This window comes from Leiobunum rupestre, chromosome 10 (genome assembly GCF_980474605.1).
Source record: "Leiobunum rupestre chromosome 10, qqLeiRupe1.1.hap1, whole genome shotgun sequence".
Taxonomy (NCBI): domain Eukaryota; kingdom Metazoa; phylum Arthropoda; class Arachnida; order Opiliones; family Sclerosomatidae; genus Leiobunum; species Leiobunum rupestre.
This window is the reverse complement of record NC_143393.1, coordinates 4,267,133-4,290,190: the sequence shown is the minus strand read 5'-3', so window position 1 is coordinate 4,290,190 and position 23,058 is coordinate 4,267,133. Positions and strand designations below refer to the sequence as shown.

At 34.1% G+C, this 23,058-nt stretch overlaps 2 protein-coding genes across 2 annotated transcripts in view; both read left to right on the top strand.

Annotated features, from left to right (window-relative positions):
* LOC149923379 (ATP-binding cassette sub-family C member 1-like) overlaps positions 1 to 19,448 on the top strand; it is a 37,263-nt gene extending 17,815 nt beyond the window's left edge. Inside the window, exons 6-10 of the mRNA XM_090161607.1 lie at positions 5,837 to 5,898; positions 11,331 to 11,444; positions 14,648 to 14,770; positions 15,693 to 15,867; positions 18,999 to 19,448. Coding sequence (XP_090017733.1) covers positions 5,837 to 5,898; positions 11,331 to 11,444; positions 14,648 to 14,770; positions 15,693 to 15,867; positions 18,999 to 19,448 — 924 coding nt within the window. The remainder of the gene's footprint in view (positions 1 to 5,836; positions 5,899 to 11,330; positions 11,445 to 14,647; positions 14,771 to 15,692; positions 15,868 to 18,998) is intronic.
* Positions 19,130 to 23,058, top strand: part of LOC149923375 (multidrug resistance-associated protein 1-like) — an 82,738-nt gene continuing 78,809 nt past the window's right edge. Inside the window, exons 1-3 of the mRNA XM_090161606.1 lie at positions 19,130 to 19,253; positions 20,736 to 20,934; positions 22,887 to 23,033. Of these exons, the coding sequence (XP_090017732.1) occupies positions 20,821 to 20,934; positions 22,887 to 23,033 (261 nt within the window). The 5' untranslated portion in view covers positions 19,130 to 19,253; positions 20,736 to 20,820. The remainder of the gene's footprint in view (positions 19,254 to 20,735; positions 20,935 to 22,886; positions 23,034 to 23,058) is intronic.

Sequence of the window (23,058 nt, the reverse complement as noted above, 5' to 3'; positions counted from 1 at the left end):
TTTAATGCTGCTATCTTGGTAGATATTAAAAACAATATCTATTCTCTGACAGAAGGGTGATATGGTCTGACATTTTCCCCAAAGAAACAGAGCGAGATCGCCGAACGTTTTAAGATTTACGGTTTTCGGATCTACCTTTCTAGCCTGAGACATAAAGACTATCATAACAGCTGTACGGAGAAGAGGCGGTGGGAGTTTTACAAAAGTATTTTTTGGAAAGGAAGTTTCGAGATCACGTACTAAGGGCGATTTATCTGGTTTACGAAGTGTTCCATCTTTGTTTAAATACAAAGAGTTCGAAGATAGCTCGAACGAAAACAATTTCTCAGTAGAGTAGCCACGCGTTCGTGCTACGTCAATGTACACTCTGTTCAAAAAGTCTTTGCCCGTGGGAGATTTCGAACATTTTCGCCCGTAATTTCTTGTAAAGTTGCATCAAGTCGAAGTGGACATCGGTAATAGATTAATAAAATGTTTAGCTACAAATTGGCCAAAATCATTTTCTGGATAGACTTATAGTTTGGCCTATTTTGGCCTAAAAGAGGGGGTGTCAACTTTTTTATTTTTGATCTCAGGTCATTTTAAACCCCGTTTTCGTGTTCTCCGGGGTTGATTTATATTTAGAAAGTGTTAAAATTATTCAAATCGACGCATTGGTTCCAAAGATATTCACCAAAAACGTTTTCACAGCCATTTAAAATAATAATTGTTGTCGGGTTTGGTCGCCATCTATAGTTCCTAGAAGTAATCGTTTTTGTTTAATTCTAAATATGTAACAAATTGAAGGTTAACATAAATATTTTCATGTGCTCATTTGAAAAACGAACAGGGGCGACGCCAGATAATATTTATGTTAACCTTCAATTTGTTACATATTTAGAATTAAACAAAAACGATTACTTCAAGGAACTATAGATGGAGACAAAACCCGTTAACATTTATTATTTTAAATGGCTTGGTGAGATGTTTAGATAATTCTCAATTTCTGTGAAAACATTTTTGGTGAATATCTTTTGAACCAATGCGTCGATTTGAATAATTCTAACACTTTCTAAATATAAATCAACCCCAGAGAACACGAAAATATGGTTTAAAATGACCTGAGATCAAAAATAAAAAAGTTGACACCCCCTCTTTTAGGCCAAAATAGGCCAAATTATAAGTCTATCCAGAAAATGATTTTGGCCAATTTGTAGCGAAACATTTTATTAATCTATTACCGATGTCCGCTTCGACTTGATGCAACTATACAAGAAATGAGGTTCGAAAATGTTCGAAATCTCCCACGGGCAAAGACTTTTTGAACAGAGTGTACCTTAGCACACTAATCGTATCCTTCTTAACACTGACTAACTGAACGAGTGCACTTTTTGCTTGCTGGTGTATTTTCTTTATCGGATCGAAAAGGGGCTTTTTCTGTACGAATCTTTCTCGCACAAAATCTGAATACGTTTCTTCTCCGAGATCCAAACAGCTTAATTTGAAAGATACTTCCAATGCATTCATTTGTTTTCCAGTTATAAAATTGTCGATGTGCGAGTGTTCAGCGTGAAGTTGAAAGTGGTTGCGGTGTTATTTTATGAAATCGTACATTTTCCGTTCACTGACGTGGTCTTGATCGGTAAGAGTTGTGGAATATTAATGATGCAAAGAGTAGCTGTCTTCGAAATTTAGACCGCAAAAATCTCGGCGAAATTGAGCTATGTCAAACTTATCGTGCTTTACGAGGTCGTGCTTTGCAACCGCTTCCTTTCTCCTAGTTATACCTATAATTTCTTCTACGCTTTTAGCCGGTTTATTGTAATGTTGCTCAAGAGCTCGGTCTATAGCAACGGCACTGAAGTTTTGATTGGTATGATGGACTGTAAAACAAACATTTGTAAACTCTTCGTATATTTCCGGGATTTCTTCATTTAGTCTTAGGTAATCCTGGTAATATACTGAGCCCCAACGACAATAGTTAACACGATCGAAAGCGAGGAATAGAGGCCAAGAAGCTCGCACTCCTGATACGTGTAAGTTCCATTTGCTCTCTCGGTCAGCTCACAGTAAATTTCAAAGCAGGGGAAAATATTGAATAGAAATTTACTCCAGTATTTGAACTGCTGACTGCAGTTCTCCCCCTTTTCCACAAATGTGTTGAAATTTGTATTCAAATACGATATCAGTTTTTTAATTTTTTCACAAAGGTCTTTTACACGTTCCGCATTTGCTTCCTAGCACAACTGATTAATATGGTTAGCGGTCAATGAGAGTCTTTCTATTGTTACATCGTCGATTTCGGTAATTTACTCGTCCCATAGTAGTGAGGTCATCACTTCGTGAAACATAGACAAAGCTGTGATTCCTCTAGATTAATGGGTTCCAAATGGAGCGCTATCTCTAACTCTTGGCCCCATCGTTTCAGTTTCAACAAAAACTTCTTCAACGCCACTACCTTTTAAATAAGAACCAATGCAGGCAATGACAACTTTTTCCATATGCAAACCTCCAAGGCCAAGAAATATTTTAGAAAATCGCTCTTGAAATAAAAGTTGGAGCTCTTTAGCGATTCGATAAACTCCTTCATCACTCCACAAAGAACCCTGATTTTGTCCCACTTGAGACATTGCGTCTTGAAAATTAATCATCACAGTGTTTATCGTACCGAATTATAAGGCTGGATGCGGTATAATCGGGGTAAAATCCGAAATGGTTTTGCAATTACAATGTTTAACTATTAGAGGTGAAATCATCATTACTTTCGATCTTTGGCCTATGATCCAAAACGCCTATTATGTCCTCGGGTATTTTTACCCTTTAAGTTGACTTAAAACGCGGAACTATATCTGGACCGGGAATAGAAACCGAAATCGATCTTTGTTTGGGGTCAATTTCGTGACTGTTTATATTTTGTTGTTCGGAATATTGAGGCTCGTTATGTGGCTTCTGAATCCTATCTTGTTAAATGAATAAAAGAGTTTCTTGAGAAACAACAAGTCCTGAGAGCGTCGCTTCTTCGTGATCAAAATTATCCATGGCACCCCGAATAAAATATCCAGGAACATTAGCACTTGATATTGGAATTCTATGACCTTCCGCTTTTAGTATGGATCTATTTGCCAAAGTACGTCGTCGTAGCAAACGCAGTGTCCAAGACGATTAGAAGAAAGTATAAATTGTCCAGATCTACACGTTTCGTGCATCATCTGGGCGTTACTGACATGCAACGGAGTCTTTTTCTGGCCATTATGAACTAGATTGTAGAAACACTGAAAAACCATATCACATTTTCTCCAAAACGGCTCAGAGCGGTCATACGATGGAAATAGCGTTCAAAAGAAAGATAACCATTTTCTTCGGATGGTTTCGAACAAATTCTTCGGTTGCTTCTAGAAGATCACTTTATCACAAAATTTTCCCTCTAACTTAAAATTATACTGTTCACATTCCCTTTTAAAATCTTTTGCACATTCTAACTCAGTTTTTTAAATTGACGCGATCTTACTAACTGCCGATGCTAAAGGACGGTTAGACGAGTACACTATCTGTGACTGGTTTTTGCCTTGGGTGTACGCGAATGAAATACTTTCTCCGAAATGTTGAATTAGCATATATTTCATATGGTGGTTGGAAATTTCGCTATTTGGAAGGTAGTCATTGTTAAAAGATGTTCTTAAGTCAAAGAGCGCGTAACCAGAGGAATTTAAGATTATTGTATCGATTAATTTTTTGAACTTATCATTCATTGAATCATCGAGCTCCATTGTTACATCCGAGGCTACCTTCGATATTTCTCTCTTGTATTTCTTTATGTAACTGTTAATACACATTTTGTCCGCTGCAAACACGTTAGACGCATCTTCTAACACAAATTTCGTCGTAGACGTGATCTTTGAAGAACCTTGCAGCTTTCAATAGAGATTCCACTCTCGGTTTTTCAGATATTCTATATAATGCGGGTTCCTTTTTCGCGTACTGCTTAAAACAAATCAAGCATAGTGAACACTGCTTTATTATTTTACGTCTAGTTGGTACAGGCTGCGAGGGCGTACTTGGTTCTTCACTTTGCTCGAATGCACTTGCGAAATCTAAAGATGAAGTTTCAGCAGCTCACTTGGCCTTTAGAATATACCTTCTGTAGCATGACATTTAACGGCACCCGTTTCAGAATTCTCTATTTTGGTATTTATATTGTCTTTCAACACACAAGAACTGCTTACAGCTTTCTCAATGCCAGAGTTACTAAAGCATATTTTATCGGTTTTTTTTTCAATGCTTGCCAATTAAGCATATTATCCGTACTTTATTTTGTTTTGCTGGCGAACAAACAAGACTAACAGCACCATCCATTTTAGATTAACTAATAACCGATGAACCGATACACTGTCTGGTCGTTGAATGCGCGCAAACCAAAATATTATTGGCTTAAGCAATGGCGTGATGTGCAAAAAAAATACATTTCACTCTTTTTGTTCCGTAAATAAACGCTCGTAGCGATCATCAGGTGTTTGGACCGCAAGCTCTCGGGTTTTTTGAAAAATCGCGGTGTAATATCTTCTCTAGTTATTAATTGATTTATATGAACTAAATTGCATGGTGTTTTGTACACGTAGGCCTTCAGTTCTAGTATTTAAAAAAAAATTATTTCTAGATGATATGTGGTATAGTTTGAAAATAATGCACTTTTTGTTCGTGTCTTTTAAACATCAACCTTTGACCCATTAAGTTTAATCTCAATCTAAGATTTTTGTTAGTTAGATACGAACGTAACATATAAAATGAAGGACTAGTTGTTGAAATCGGTCAATTAGTTTTAGATAAATTAATTATTTAATAATGGCGGCCATTTTCCAAGAGGGCGGAAAATCCTACCCTCTTAACACCCAAAAAGAGAAACTGAGGGGACATTGAAATTTGGGCGGGGCCATAGCTAGCGGCTAGACTAGTGGCGGCTATAAATCCAGAAAGTAATTTATCCAATTAATATACTTTTATGACTCAATTTTAAATTAATTATTTTATATATTTATTATATATAAATTTAATAATTATATTTTGTTAATTTATTTATCTAATAAAAGCGATGGAAGAGAGTGGGAGGTGGATCGGAACTTTCGGCGGCGCGGCGGTCCAAAGTGCCCTACATCCAACCCTATAGTTGAATAATCTTGGTATTATTGTTAAGTTCGTAAAAGAACTAACGAACTCTGATGATCCATGAATACATTTTGATTAAAAAAACGCTTCTGCATTTTTAATTGAATTTAAAATTTAATTTTAGTACGAATGATTTTATTACAAAATTAATGGCGAATTAACTTCTCTGCAGCTTCCCAACTCTGTGCACAAGGAAAAGAGCTTGGTTGGGATCCACTGGTCAAGTTGATATTCTTAATATAAAGCTACCTTGTATTAATTCCCATACTTTTGCCACGTTGGCTAGACATCATTTATAATTACTGGGCCAAATAAACCAACTCGATACACAAAATAAGCCCAAAATTAATCCATCAAAACAAATAATTTAAAAAAATAATATATATTTTGTCACAGGAATGTAGCTTTGCTATAGTGTTATAATTACTACTATTGTTAGTAACTTATTAATATAAGGTAACATAATCAAACAAAACGTTCGCAGAATAATTTAATTATTATCTTTCCGTCTGTTAAAGGAGTATGGCACTCCTTCTTAAATACAGTGCAGCACCGAAAAGCTAAGTTTTTCACAGCCATATTAATAATTTATTTAGGAAAACGTGTGCTAACTAAAGACGATGGAAATTTTAAAATACCAAATCACCACCTTTCAATATTTCAGTTTTGGTAAAATAATTTTATTTCTCTTTTTAAGCGTCTTTCGCCCGAAGAAGAAGCGTCCGTATGTTCAAAGTTAGTCTATCATTGGATGAATGGGTAAGTAATATCTGTTTCAATATATTAGAACGACAGTCGAAAATGTGCTAGGGGCATCGTTTCTCGGGATATTATGCAGAAGTGAATTTTTCATATTAGACGGGAGTTTAAATAGAACCGATGTTAGGAGAAAGCTACCATAGCTAAATTCTGGTGAAAGAAGAGTAATTTCCATAGTAGTGTCGACGAAAAATCTTTATTTTGTGGTTTCCAAAGAAAATACACTTTGTACAAGTACAAGCACAAGCTTCAATTGTAGCTTATATTTTGCGTGTAGATTAAAATTATAATTGACTTAAACAATATAACCTCTTGTTAATCGCAATTTAAAACGACTCCTTGAGTGAAATCTAGAGCGAATACCACTTTACCACAAAAGATCGTGTTGCAGAATTCCAAAGATAAAACCATTGGGAAAAAGTAACCACAATACTAGTAATAATATTCGCCCAGTTGGACGAAGATATGTCCTTCGGTTCACCTTCGGAACTTCTCCGGGTGATTAAACTTAATCAGGTTTGATTATGAGGTTATGCCAGTACTATAAATTCGTGTCCTACATTTAGTCATATTCCTCCCACCTGTGTAAGGAATTCTATGTTGATTTGTAAACATCTCCCTCCGTTGCATATAATAAGATGATCTTTAAAAATAATAAAAAAAATAACTCATTAAGAATACAATTAATAAACTTAATTTTAAATAAATATTAACTCAAATTTTATTTCTTATAACGCAATTTCGAAATAGCAAATCATTAGAGGGCGCTTCTGTTCGATAACGATAAAAGAGGGATAGTTAAGGGGGAAGCGGATGTAAATTGTGGACAGCAATCAAATGTCGGTTATCCCTTAACGGTCGAAGGAAAGCTTTACTGGGGGTTTCACTGGGCTTCAGGTCCGGCACTTGCTAACCACAAGGGCGGGGTGCACGGTGGGATGTTACCCTTGGTGAGATGGTCCTTTCCTCACTTTGCTAATTCGGTCAGGTCAGTCCAGAAAATGGGCTCAAGCCAACGGAGGAGGTCCAAGCACTGTCAAAGCTCATTTCCCGCAGTGTGCCCGTTGTTCGTGGTACCTTCCCTTCGAGTCTTTAATTCCCGTTCTATGTTAACTGGTTATCTTTACTTGTTCTTACCACGGACTGTAAATTTTAGAGGACTGGTATTCCCGAGGTATTTTACGCCCCGTTCACCGTTCAGGCTGACGGAAGTCGCTCAAGGTCAACCAGATAACATGCGTGGGGGGGGGGTGAATTTTCCCGGTGAAAAACAGGGGTGCCTTAACGCGGTAATCTTCCCTCTATTTCTTTTCTAACTCTATGCGTGGCACAAATGACCTTGACGGACTCTCTCTCTCTATTTCGAAGTGATTGATGCGCAGGGAAAGCAAAATTCTACAGGGAAGGCTACGCTTTAAGCTGGTTTCACTCTCGACGGAAAATATGCTGGAAAGACTATAATAAACGCCGAGCTGAAAATTGATTCCCATTCGATATACCGCTAACGTTCAACTTTACGCTGCTAATTTTTCGTCGAGTGTGAAACCAGCTTAACTCGTCCTCTAAAATTTACAGTCGGTGTTTCTACCGCTGTTCGCGAAGTGGCGGGGTGGTCATCTCTTTGCTGCGTTTTCGGAGGTTTCGTTGGATTTCGTCAGCTGTGGAGTTCTCTGCGTTATATGGCTGTTGGTCCGGGCTGTGGACGCTATAATAATAATAATAATGATGATTATAATCAGCTAGGCTATTACCCAAGGCACCACCTTATGCCTAAGTCAGCAAGCGACTTTTAAAGCCATTAATTCAGGTGGCCGGGTTACTATGCGTAGGAGGGAGGTGGCCAGCCCTTCAAGCCACGCGAGCCAACAGCTTTCGCGGGGCATAATGATGAGACTATCGATGATTATAGGATATTTAATATATTCCGGTGAACCTGGAATATAAGTACTGACCTCAATGACCTGTTAAAGTTGAGTTACCCTACCTAATTTATGGACTCACTTGTAACAGACTAAGAAATGTTTCTCCAAGAACAGACCGAGCACTTCGCTCTCCGCCTTTCAAATAAATACCCATATTCAATTACACATTTACAGACAAAATCTTGATAAAGTGGTAATTGTCCTGCCCCTAGATCCATATTAATTAGAAAATGCTTTTATCAAAGAAGTTGTAAGGTTTATTAAAGGGGGAGTATTTGTGTTCTATGAAGGCACAGATATTGGAAAAGTTTTAGAATGAAATAGTTATTTTTCTCAATTATTTTAAAAATCAAAATACATTTCTAAAATAATTTCCATCGATTTTCCTCACCTTTCATATGTTTTAAAACCCTTTCCTTAAATTTGAGCCTTGAAACTGTAACAGTAAACTGAGGAAAATTTAAATTGTAAAGGAGTACGCGTGTTTAGTTCAGAATCATGTTTATTCTAATGGAAATATTTAAAATAAATTTTAAAATCGGCCGCGATGGATATAAAATAGGGTAGTGGTGAAAAATTCGAAAGAAAAAGACACATACTACGAGCTAAGATATTTTTTTCTTAAGGAACCATATTTTTGCAATAGCTCTTTCTATAAAAATATATACGCAAACATGTTAAAAAGGTGTTATTTAATATTTCCGTGTAGTGTCGCGTGCGTTTTCGGTCGAGCTCAAACAAATTAAAATATGCGCACGCTCTCTAAATTTAACTGAACGATGAATCTAAAGAAATCACGTGACCTCTCGTATTTTATATAAAGATTTATTAGGTTAAAACTATTTGCCATTTCCGAACAGTCCACAGTACTGTTCAAAAACTAAATGTGACGTCACTAAAAATTCCAAACTGTTCCGGATTGTATTTTCGAATAGTTTGGTCTAGAACTAATAAAAATGGTGGAGGCAATGGCTATGTTGACTGCTGACTAGCGAGCAGATATAGGTGTTAAACTGATTCTAGTGAGCAAGTGAAATATACTGTATGCAAATTTTGGTAAAACTTTCAATAAAAAAAGACCTTTGATGAGATAGTGTTTATGGGTAGCGTAGCATGATTTGTGAATAGCTTTAAATCGTTACTTTTATCTCAATTATGAATCAAGAATTTTCCAACTCTGCTGAGCTTTCAAATCAAAAACCAACCACGTGTAATTTATATTCACCAAGGCAACGTGTAATTTATAGCCACAAAGGCAACGTGTAATTTATAGCCACAATGGCAACGTGTTATTTATAGCCACAATGGCAACGTGTTATTTATAGCCATTAAGGTAATTAATATGAATACATATTATATTACAAAACTAAAAATAATTTTGAACGCACATAATGTAAGTAAACACATTTATCAACAGAACTTAAATGTTGGGTCTCCAGCCCTGTTCTGGCTGTACTACCTTACAGCGGTATGGCTCGTACACTACTGATCCTCAAATTACAATTATTTCAGTCTTCTCACTCTTTATGCTTTTGAATAATTAAGACGCCTTTACATAGAGGATTAAGTTTGAATGCCCCAAACGTTTATTATTATGAACAATTATTCAAATATTTACCATACTTCATTACTGTAATTAAAATTCTCAAAATTATTAACACGATGCTAGACGGATACACCTAAATAAAAATGCAATAATTCATTTTTTTTAAATCAGCGGTGTAAAAAAGTTCTGGAAGTGATAAAACCAAATTAACTTAAAACTAAATTTCACTTTCCACAAAATTATATCTGGTTTTACTAAATACGTTATTTTTAACCTAGAATATATGAACGGTTCTACGGACTAATTTTCCCTACGAAGCAAAGGATTAACGGTTAAATGTTACCACTCCTTCTGCGTAGAGTTTGTAAGTTCTCTCCCCACTGATTAAAGGGGTTTTCCACCTAGATCTTCGGTTTCCCCTTCCCTTAAAAACTTGCTGAGGTTAACGGTAATAGTTAGTGTAGGGAGCTGTTGGCTCGCGTGGCATGAAGGGCTTGCCACCACCCTCCTACGCATTGTAACCCGGCCACCTGTTACTTGATCACGCACAAGCAACATTGCTTATGTGGTCGAAGGTGGTGCCTTGGGTATTAGCTCTATTTAAAAAAAATACTATTAAACTGCAATTAAATTAATTACGAAAAGGATAATTTTTACTTAAAAATACTTTCTTACGTATAAAAATGAAATTTTAATAAATTTCCGATAAGAAATGGTTTATTATATCTTGAGTAAAGTGCGAAAAACAACGTTAACTCGAAGACGGACAAAATTTAATTTTTGCTACGAGCTGATCAGTCGGCCTTCCATGCCCAAAATGGTACACTTACTAATTACTGTACGAAGCTTCTTATCTACAATTGACTTACCTTTGTTATATGATGGGATTCTAATACGATTATCGCTGAAGTTGACAGTAGCAACAAAACCGTATGGCTATCTCTGTACTATACACCAACGCTGATACATTAATATTAATTGTAGTTCTGTCAGACAATTATTGTTGACAGTAAGAATAATGTACTAGGCATCCACAATACTGAATCTTTGGTATGAAAACGGCTTAGTTGAAAATAAAGTCTTAATTTTTTAGCTACCCGACTACGGATTCTCATGCACATGACTTAAATTACGCCATAGAAAAGTGGACTGAGGTCTTAAATGACTTGCTTGATATAGCAAGTTAATATCAATATTACTTTGTGATTTCTAATACACTGATACATTTGGCCTCATATTCTTCTTAAGCCCTTGTCTGACCAGCTACACAGGTCGAATTATAAAAATATTATTCTAATCTGTAGGATCACAATATGTTAAGGACTTTTTTGGCTCTTTCTATTGCGACATTTTGATTTTGATTCAGAATCCGCGATGTAGCAGTTGAACAACAACTTGCAATGAGTCAAAGTGGCTTTCAGCGATTTTTTTACATAAGCTTATCTTTGTGCTTAAACAATGTTCTTTGTAAAGTGTTGTAAGTAATATCAGAAAACTATATAAAGCCACGAAAACCTCTGGGAAAACGGGTGAACGTCGGATGTAAGGAATTCATTAGATTACTGGCGTCACTAAGAATACCTTCCGTAAAAAGTTAATGAAAGACACTCACCAGATAATGAATTGAAGAAACATAGCTTTTTTCTTGTAAAATTTAATGGTTGAGAAGGAATTCAGACTTCTACTTCTACTCGCGACAAAGCGTAATATCGAATTGGGGTCGTGTTTAGCTAACCACAGCTTTCAAGAAAATATCGACTGTAAACCACGACCGTTTTTATGATACTCATATGGGCCACGTCTTCCTGAGACATTCAAAGTGTATAAATATAGTTTCCTGGTAATATATTTATGATTTAAGCTACTTTAATTTTATGTGATGGATTTTTTTTTCGTTTTTAACAACGATACCTTTAATTTTGTTTTGTACTAATTTTTGTAATTTTTGTTTTGAAAATATGTAGGGTGATTTCTCAATTTAAAAATAAAAATTTAAAAATATCTGAGATTTGCAAATGGTGGATTTCTGAACCTACTCAAAGTAACGAATCATCAAATGGACAAATAATTTCCGACAGGTAAAGCATTTTTAAAGAAATTGTAGTTTGATTGAACATCGAAAGATGGACCTAGTAATTTATTGTCGAGTGGCTTTTTTGCGTTATAATTAACATCTTAATTAAAATAATTAGATTATTTCTTCGGCGAACGAATTTCGATATGATAGTCAATACGGAGCCTGAAAGTGACTTCGAAATGGGAAAAGCAAACTAAATTTGAGAGAGATATATCACAAATTAAAAAAAAACTTATCACTGTTATCACTGTGTTAACCTATTAGATTTTTTTAAATGCTAATTGACTATGGTCGGTTATATACGTTGAGAGTGAAGTCACGTAACAGGGCTTTCAAGGGAGTTGCGAGGGGTCTGAAATCGATTCAAAAACGTCAACAAAACGTCATCAGAGTGGGACTTTGTAAATACGACGAAAGGCGACCGAACGCCGTATTTTAAATGGAGCTCAAACCACCCGACAGCTCTCCTTTCAAAGTCCCTTTAAGTAATCAGTTGCGTTAGTCATACGAAAATCATTGGAATTTACTAAGGCTGTGCGAGTAGTGGATTTAGCTGAGCGATCGAGTTGGTTTATCGAGAACTTCGAAAAGGATACATTTTCGTTAATCGAGTAATTGAGTTTTAACAAAACAATCAGGTACACGTCCTTGAATATTTTTTATTCGGGTTATCGATTAGTTAAGATATACACGTGAGTTATTGACTAATTATTTAGTCGAGTTATTACTTATTAGTAAATATTGATCAAAGTGATTATCAATATCACATTATGCAATTTGAAATGTTCATTGATTTTTCAAAATTTGGATCAGATTATGATTTTTCCAGATTTTTTATTTATTTTATTAAATTTAGTTTTAATAGTTTTATCTTTGTCACATTTTATCAGAAAAGTATAATTTGTTATCCATCTAAACTTAAAGGTATCAATGAAATTAATCATAGTATTATCTTTAGTTTTTCTCAGTCAATATTCAATAACAAGATTTACATTTACACCCATTAGGCTAATAAAGACACTTGTATATAAAATAACTTAAAAACAACAAAATCCACATCTTGTACAATAAAAGTTTTTATTTTTAAAAACGACAACTAGTTTCATTACACATTTGGGAACATCATCAGGTCTAACTCAAGCGTAGTACGGTTAGCCAATATAAACAGAATTCACAATAATCAGGTTGATTTGAATTCCAACGTTAAGATATTTATATTTAAATATCTTAACGTTGGAATTCAACGGAAGCCCGAGCGTTAACGATGTCTGCCGAATAGCGACTGCCATGCAATAATTGGTGAAGAATTCCACTGTAATTGTGACTCTGTCAATATAGGACAAACTAAACGAAAATTTAAATTCAGAATTAATGAGCACAAGTTGGTCGTCCGTAATTTAAAAACTAATGGTACACAAACTTGATTTCGAAAAAATTACCTGTTTATTTAAAACTGACATTTGTGAGTTAGACCTGATGATGTTCCCGAAGGGGTAAAGAAACTAGTTGTGGTTTTTAAAAATAAAAACATTTATTGTACACTGGGTTTAAAAAGTCTTGGACAAGTGAAATTTTTTCCCTCTTTTTAATTCTGCTAGAAACCTATAATAGATAGATCGATGAAACCAATTGCAACTATTATTTATTTTAAAATATCTTTCGTTATTTATCGGTTTATAGTATGGCGGAAACCGTCAAAACTCATTTTTGACAACACAATTTTGAATTCACAATGGTTGGTTTATATTTAGAAAGTGGAAAAATTATCCCTCTAAAACCAACGGTTGATAAGTTATCGCGTTTACAAACTTTCGTCGAAACTAGGAAACACCTAAAATGCATCAAGCGATTATTAATAACGCCACTTAGACAGCGATCCAACAACATTGAAAATATATTTAATTAAAGGCTGGTTTAAAAAAACCAAATTCCTAGGACAACTTGGCAAGTGGTTGTAAGAATATCCTTTTTTATACGACAAAGCTTTTAAAAAGCTATTTGCGTTATAATTTGTTTATAATAATTGTTACCACAATTTTAAACCAGCCTTTAATTAAATATATGTTGTTGGATCGCTGTTGAAGTTGCGTTATTAATAATCGCTTGATGCATTTTAGGTGTTTCCTAGTTTCGACGAAAGTTTGTAAACGCGATAGCTTCTCAACCATTGGTTGTAGAGGGATACTTTTTCCACTTTCTAAATATGAACCAACCATTGTTAATTCAAAAACGCGCGGGTCAGTGCCGTGAAACCAATATTTAAAAAGTGTTCAAAAATGAGTTTTGACGGTTTCCACAAAACTATTAATTTTTGGCGGACGAAACCGATAAATAATGAAAGATATTGGAAAATAAATTATATTTGCAATTAGTTTCATCGATCTATCTATTATAGTTTTGTAGCAGAATTAAAAAAGGGCAAAAATTTCACCTGTCGAAGACTTTATAAACAGAGTGTACAAGAATTGGATGTTGTTGTTTTTAAGTTAAGTTTTACATCACATTCAAGCGAACCTTTAACAAAGAAATGCCCAAGTTACTCAGAAAACCAGGGGCGTCATTTAGAGATTTTAAATTGAAGTAGTATTGCAAAATTCATGATAATTATATAGAACAAAACCTTCCCAAGTTATTATATCTTGTTAAAATGTGATGATGTGTCCGAGCAGCCCTAGAATTCACAGAAATGTGTGATAAATACATTTGATTATCGAACAAATGTGAGTAATCATCGGAAATTATTGAAAACTTTATAGAGCAAATAAAATAACATAAGAAATCAGGTTTTTAAGAAAATATTATAAAATCAAAGAAAGTGATATAAAATAATCGATAATTAGGTGAACTTTTTCCTTAACCTTAATTTTTGATCCTAGAGTTTGATCCAATGTTAAAACTATTAGTCAACATTTTTTAAATATTATTCAGAAACAGTGTAAAAGATTAACAACAGAGCGGTTGTAGTTTTGAACTAAACTATTACTGCTATAAGAATTTTTTTTTAGATTTACCTAAAGGGGGCGCAATATACCGAGAACCAGGGCGAACTTAATTTTTGAATTTCTGCTACCACTTCCCGTATTTTCAGCTAACTATATTCTTTTTCTAATTGTTTCGTTATTTTTCAAAATCCGATATATTTTTATTGGGTTCAATTAAGCATATAATACAATAACTTAAACTAAATTTGATCTTCGTTTTTAGTGTACCGGAACTTTCAACTTTGTTACGAATACTTGGGAAGAAGTATTTCTTTTATTATCTTTGTGGTATATTTTTTCTTATTTTATCCCACCTCTTGTACACAATTCAAGCCTTCAATGGTTTGTAAGTATTTTTTAAATTTGTCTTATTGACACAATAAATTAACTGTTTATATAAAAGATAAAATATAATGTAATTGTCTATATTAAATCCATGGATATTTTAGCCAAACCCTGATAACGTCGATAGAAAATCAACTTGGGGTTTGTGTCCGGGTTAAATCTTAGGAGGAAGAATGTGCCTTATAAGATTATACATTATTCCGTATATTTGTTCTAAAACAAGCGAAACTATAGGAAATAGGTTTTTTCGGTACACTTTCACAAATTCATCGGCATTGTAACTCAGGTAACATTTGTTTATGCTAAAACAAAAAAAATACCTCAAAATTTTACATTAAACTTCCTAACCCCGTTCTCTACTTAATGGTTCAGGGAATACACTTCCACCGATCTAAATACTTTCCTGAACACGTGTGACAGCTTTTGGGGAAATTTATGATTTAGTGTTGAGTGCGTTAATTATCCAATTGAAATTAGGCGAGAAATGAAACTTTTAAAATTGTAAAATCTTTAAGGTTGTTTAGCAACTACCTCGCAATTAACCGACAGTCCACTCAAGCTTGTAAAGAAAAAAATCCGTCTTATATTATATGAAAATGATTATTTTTTTAATAATATTATCTTAAAATTATAATTTCATTTTAACAATATTATCTTAAAATTATAATGCCATTTTAACAATATTATCTTAAATTCAAAATTTTATTTTAACAATATCTTAAAATTATAATTTTATTTTAACAATATTATCTTAAAATAAAAATTTAACTGTAAGGACACACTAATATTATAAATTGTCAGTTGTTGAATAATCTTTAAGATTCTGGGGTTGGCGGAGTATTAACAATAAGTAACTATACTTGATTTATGTTGACATCAGAAAAATTAACATTAAAAATAATATAAAGTGTTATTCCTTTCAGTTTAATAACTGATTTTGCGGAAAACAACGACCCAATTTGGAAAGGAATTTTCTACACTTTTCTCTATTTTGTGATTGAGTTTACCCAAAGCATCACTTATGAAGTACACTCAAGAAGGATGCTCAATGTTAAAATTCATCTGAAAACCACACTGACAGCAGCTTTATATAAAAAAGTGGGTAATTTACCAAAACTCTAACTCCATCATCATAGCAGTATCCCACGAAACATTTCCAAGCGACACAGATTTGGTTTTAAAAATCGTTGCTAACGCTAACACTAACTATAAACTTTTGAGCATTTTAGACTTCTGAAATAAGTTATCATGCCAAACTATTATTTGTCTTATTAGACAATTTCGTTGACATTTTTAAAACGTCTGTTTACTTTTAACCATGATCGGGGAATTTACGAACTGTACAGTCTGTTACACAAGTCTTCGACAAAGGGAGTTTTTGCATTTTTCTTAAATTTTCTCGAAACCTGTGAACGATAGAAAAATGAAACCTGAAGCAATTTTTAATATTTTGTTATTTACTTTCACGTGGAGTTGTCGGTTTTTCCAAAGCGACAATAGTTTCGGTGGTAACGCCAGATATCGTTTTTGACATTTTTTTTAGTAATGGAGTTACGCCCGTGAAACCGGAATTTTCGGATTCAGGGTGGTCGATTCATATTTAGAAAGTGTCACTGTCATCGCTCTACGACCAATGGTTGAGGAGCTATAGCCGGTTGCAATTTTGGTCTTGATTTGCGAAAAACTAAAAGACGTTAAATGTCCCTTTTTGGCATTCCTTCCAAATATTGAGACTTTCCACAACAATTAATATTGTATTGTATTGTATAGGAATGTCTTAGAAAAATAGGCTTGACGAGAATGGAAACAATAAAAGTAAAAAATTGATGTAGAAAACTATGATCACTTGTTGCCACCATTTAACTCCATCAACTGATTCCGGCAAAGTTTGTTTTTACTACAATTAACATAATATCATAAATATGACACTTCCCATTGTTTCAATGTTAAAACTATTAGTTCCTGTGTCTATCAACATATTTTAAAAACGAGATTCACTCGAGGCAAGGTTGCTTCGACGCGTTTGAGGAGTTTCGCCAATATTCGAGAGACAAGTGGTATTTTAAGAATTGTCTGAGGAAATAATAATTTTTATAGATTTTTGAAAAACATTTGTAACACTTTTCGCGGTCTCGGCGTTGAAAAGCTACGCGATCGTTAACTCAAACACAACATTTTACTTCTAAACACATACTGAAGAAACGTTGTCATGAAGTGTCATACTTATGATATTATGTTAATTGTAGTAAAAACAAACTTTGGCGGAATCGGTTGAGGGAGTTGAATGGTAACAACAAGTTATCTTAGTTTTCTACACCAATTTTTTACTTTTATTGTTTCCATTCTCGTCAAGCCTATTTTTTTCGTAAATCAAAACCAAAATTGCAACCGACTATAGCTCCTCAACCGTTGGTCTTAGAGCGATGACAGTGACACTTTCTAAATATGAATCGACAACCCTGAATACGACAATGCCGGTTTCAGGGGCGTAACTCCATTATTAAAAAAGTTGTCAAAAACCACATCTGGCGTTACCGCCAAAACTATGGTCGCTTTGGAAAAACCGACGACTCCACGTTAAAGGAAATAAAAAAATATTAAAATTTGCTTCTAGTTTAATTTTTCTATCGTTTACACGTTTCGAGAAAATGCAAAAACTCCCTTTGTCGAAAACTTTTGTAACAGACTGTACACTCAATGAATCCATCCATGATATTTTTCAGTTCAGTATTCTAGAGATTTTTATTGTTCATATTGGCAATCCTTTTTCTCGGTTATAGGTAACACCGATTCTTTATTTAACCGTAAGCTGAACTTGGAAAACAAAATACACGCGGAATTTTGATCACGAGTTTGAACCAATTGCAAGACCAATTTGTAACCAAATGAAATAACAGTAAAGGAACTTATTAGCAAACTCTTGGAGCGGGCGTTGATTGCAAATCCACACATATGTCCAGACAACTGGATTCTTCTCACTGCCCCCAATTTAAATTATGTATCAGTGGCGTTATCAAAAATTCATTAAGAGGTTCTGATTCTAGTTATCTTTTCCCCTGATACTAACTTATATATGAAACACTACTATATTTTGCTCTTGAAAAGAATTGGTTTTGGAGAACGTGAAGACAACAATGAAAGCGTTATTCTTTATCTTAAATTCTTTTTGAGTCATGGTGTAAGTTTCAATTTTTAACTATATAATACTAATTTACGAGAAGTATCGTGTCTCGTAAATTAGTATTATATAGTTAAAAAATGAAAGCGTTATAGTTTATATCCGTTTTTGGATGGTTAAACATAAATGTACCTAAGCTTTGTTAAAGAAACCTTTGGTCTGCTATGGCAAACTTTTTTTTTAAGTGAAAAATTGTTCGTTTGTGATCGAACATAAGTTATTTCTAGGTTTAAAAGTATGCTCTACAATTTGCTCATTGAAAATATTTCCCTAGCACTTATAGGTCATAACATAAATTAAAAAAAGCGTGAAAACGTATTCCAGTTTTCTTAAATTTTTAATTTAAAGCGTTCCCAACTAAATATTCATACCCTGAAAACTTCAAAATTAAATCTCAAAAAGGTTTTGAGAAAACGCCTGGTCACAGCAAATCAAGCCACCCTGTAATTCACTTATGTGAGGGGGTTAGAATTCCTACTATTTGATTTTTTCGCGGTGTTTTGATTGGCATAATTCTTTAAGGCTTTTACTGCGCCGAAATTTCCTATCTCATTAGCTATTAATGTCTTATGTGTTCTGATGCACGCTTCGAAAGCCTGGCTTGATTCATGAATGCCCAAAGCCATAATATAAACCATTTTGGTCTGTTTAGAGATTGGGCCCTCTAGCAAAGTATTTTTTTTATATAGGAAATATCAATATTCCACATGAAAAATACCTTTACATACGTTACGGAAATGATACAATAACTTTCGTTGCTTACAACAATTCGCTAAGTATTTTTAAATGAAAACAAATAAATATTGCTGGTGCTGCTGTTAAGATAGGAGCGATGGATGTCCAAGCTTTTTAGGAAGTGAAACCCCGAAGAAGGGGTTTCGTTGGAGCAGACGCACTTGCTTCTGTTAAATGAAATTTTTGTTCTTGTATGGAGGAAAGATAGCGCGGGCCAATGAAATATTTTATTTCGCTAAACAAGAGGTGTAAACGTTATGTATACGTATAACCTTTTAACCTAAATATGTTCTTCTAGATATTATTGTATTTTTAGGCCCTTAGATTATCCTGCTCAGCCAAGTGCAAATTTCCCAGCGGTACTCTAATGAATCTTGTTTCCGTGGATGTTCAACGTGTCACAAACGCATTTTCACAATTGCATTATATGGCATCACTTCCTATTCAAGTAGTGCTGATCTCTTACTTCACTTACCTGTTCATGGGAGTTTCCGGGTTGTACGGAATGTGCTTCACCTTCGTTGCCATTATCATCGTTTGCGTTTTGATGAAATTGAAGAAGAGTTTAGAAGTATGTATTTCGGCGCCATTTTCTAAACATTTAGATTATCGCAACAAACCGCACACAAGACAACAACTGGATATAAAACCTCGTTATATTTGCATATTTTCTCAAAGTAGATGGTTTTTGCGATTATTTAACCGTTTTGGAGAGGCCCAGCCTTTCACTATCAAAAATGGAATTCAGGTGTACTATAAAGGATAATTTGTGTGGCCTCAGTAAGAGTCACGGTCATCAAGCAAAATCAACAAAGCCAAGGTTGTAGTGGCTGTAGAAGCTCAATTGGTTTTTTAACAAGAATTAGGCATTTGAAAAGCATTATGGCCAATGGCCAAGTGGCAAAATCACCGATCCAGACAATATTATCTAATACCATTAAGGCGAATGGCTAAGTGGCATCATCACCAATGCGGGGAAAATCAATAGGTGATTATGAAAAAGAATTGCGCGCAGAGGCTCACGGGAGTTGGGTTATTTTTTTGACAAAGCGTCGGCTGCTTAAATTCGTCTGCACCTACCGAGGCCCGCGATCGTCCGCGTTTTTAAAAAGCACCAACCATGGATTGATTGTTTGAAAAGTTAGTATTTTTCTAAAATTCGCTAAAATTATTAAAAATACATAAAGTTAACAAATTTATTATATATTTTATTTCTTATAGTTCTAGACCAAGTATTGATAAAGAAACAAGCACAATTTTAGTTGACATTTTAAAGGCTGTAAAATAAATGACCACACTTATAATTAGGATTTAAATCTAGTATTATATTGTACGAACGGTTTAAACGTCTTTAAACAAGAACTGGTACTAACGCCTATGGTTGAAAGGAATTAAACCTGAAAATGAATTAAAATCAATTTGGATAGAATTTTAATATATTTCTTTTAATAAATCAATTACCTTAATTTAACGACTTTGCAAACTTCTCTCAAAACGAAAAACGAAAAATCCTTTCGATTGAACAATGAAATTAGAGAAATCTCGCTAACCCTTGCCCAACTAGCCAGACGAATTTACAAAAAGGGCCAATTTTGATACTTTCAACTTGGTAGTACTTAACCAAATCACGTGACCACCGATATTTTTCATAATCACCTATTGAAATCATAATGTTTAATTATCACGGATGCGGAACAAGCTTAATTATACTTGCTACCCATCAGTAATTCTTCTGAAAATGGTTACGTTGACGGCGGCTTGCCTTGGGAGTCATCTGATAATGAATTGTCATGAGCCAGAATTAATTTTAGAAATTGGTACTTTAGTTAATCAAAATCATTAAACACGAAAAAATGCTCTAAACATTCAATATTCTTGTTATCAAGTTTATTACAATGTGGCCACAATGACTAAGAATAAAAGAAGCGCGCAACAAATATGAACCATAGATCCTCTTCCATTCCTTGGAGCAATGATACGCTGAGTTTAGCTCCAATGAATATCATGATTTGTTTTTCTTGTTTTAGTATCTCTTATATATGTTCATTTGCAGCTTCGTTTTATAAACATCATGGATCAGAGAGTGACGAAAATGAACGAAATAGTGAACGGAAGTCTTGAAACTCTACGGATGGGACATGTCTTTCGAAAAGCAGATTAACTATTTGAAATCGCAAGAAAATATCATTCTACGAAAAATAGCGATCTTAAGCTCCTTTACAGCAACAATTACGCATGCCCTAGCATTTCCGGTAACAATAAAGATTTATATTATTGGCATTTTGAATTTGATCACTTAATACGAAATGCGTATTTTGGTCCTCCTAAATGATTATAGCGAATCAAACAAGGTGTCAGTGACATTTAAGTACACACAATTGATATATAATCCTCTTTTTTATGAAAGTTTATGGTGCTCCTTTAAACTTTGTTTCCACCAAAAAGTGGACAACGAAATTTTTAATAAAATGTTATTTTGTGGAAGTTCGTTATAAAGAGCTGCACGGAAACGGTTTATAGACAATCACCACCTTAACCGGGAGAATAGCAATATGAAAGGTCGGATATGGATTTTCCATCTTGTCGCATTATGTCAAAGGAAATGCAAATGGTTGGAGGACAAATATTTGATAAGCAACGGGAATCGAATATAGAATGTTCCAAACTGGAATGGGCGGGAATGGAAAAGTTCATGCTTCTAATGCAATTTAGTGAGAAAAACGTTCTGTTTGCATCAAGTCAAAACATAAAAATTACCGTTTCCTTCTTTTCCTTTTTACTTCATTCAATCAAATGGTTAAGGTAACCAATATGCAGAATACATATTTCAAATAAAGCTTATGGTGCCATCCTCTTATGGTTTCGAAACAAAGTTTATAAATGAAGGTCAAAGTGGTCAATGCCTAAGCCTAACTAAAAAAAACATGTTTAAAACAATCGAATTTATTTTAAACCTCAAGGTCAAAATACCCCAAAAGAATATTTTGATATGTTGGCCATCAAATTTGCTCCAGATTGATGTATCATTTGTTTTTTCATCGTGATGTGTGATTTATTTAATATATGCTTGACAAAATTATCTTCCCAATCGGAAAATTTAAATCCGTATGATATTTTTAAAGGGTTTGTTATTTAAGCCTTTTAATTTTAGAGCGTTAAAAATGACGTTATAATCAAATACGTGACCCTGCTAGTAGCGTTGATCATATTATTGTAAAGAATGATTGATATCCCAGGTGCACGAATATACAGGGTGTATCCTAAATGGTGGTAGAACCGAGCGTCTACGGGTTCTACAGATTATTTTAAGACGAAAATGTTGTATGGCATTTTTCTGATTTAGGCCACCATTTCGAAGTTACGAAACAATTGATGTTTACATTTTAATACTTTAACGTAAATAAGCGGTTTCATTCATTAACATCGGCACGCGGCCGAAATAAAAAAATAATTTTGTTGGGACTTGAACGCGCTATTTTTTCGTTACCATGGCGATTATCTGATTTGTTTTTATAATAAGTTTAGTAAAGTTTATTTTCACTTATTTCCTAATAGAAATTAATAATTACCATGGTAACAAATAAAAAATTGCGCGTTCGCGCCCCAACAAAATGATTTTGTAGTGAGCGCGTGAATATTTTATTCATTCATAAAAGTTGCCTTCACCGAGAAAGATTTTTTATATCAGCCGCTGTTTATGAATGAAACCGCAAATTTACGTTAAGGTATTCAAATGTAAAGTTAAATGAAGGGTTCGTCCATACATCAATTATTTCGTTACTTCGAAATGGTGGCCTAAATGGGAATAATGCCATAGATCATTTTCGTCTTACAATAATCTGTAGAACCCGTAGACGCTCGGTCCTACCATCATTTAGGATACACCCTGTATAAGTACTGAACCCAAGATCATAAATTGGCTCGCGGATAGAAAAAAAATGAATACAAATGGCGCTTTTTCTATTCACTAAAACATGAAAATAAAAACAAAATCATAGGGTCCTTAGGATCTCAATTTCGTGCAGTGAACATTAATAGAGTGATTCTCTTTCTTTGTACACTAAAAACAATTGTGCCAAGTTTGGGTACTTTAAATCAAAGTGTGTAGACGACAATATCTAGAGAAACATAGATGGGCAAATACGCTTTCGAAAATATTCTATTAACAATTAAAACTTTGTTTTGCATCTGAATACCATTTCAGGGATTTCTTTTCGCATTGGTGATGTACACGAAAGACGAAAACTTTGGAGTAATATCCGCCAAAACACTGTATTTTGTGTTCCGGTTATTCGCCCAAAGTCGAAATATTCTTAGGTATATGCCCCCGGCGGTCAATTCTCTAATTTTGGTATGTGTTTTTAAATATTTAAATT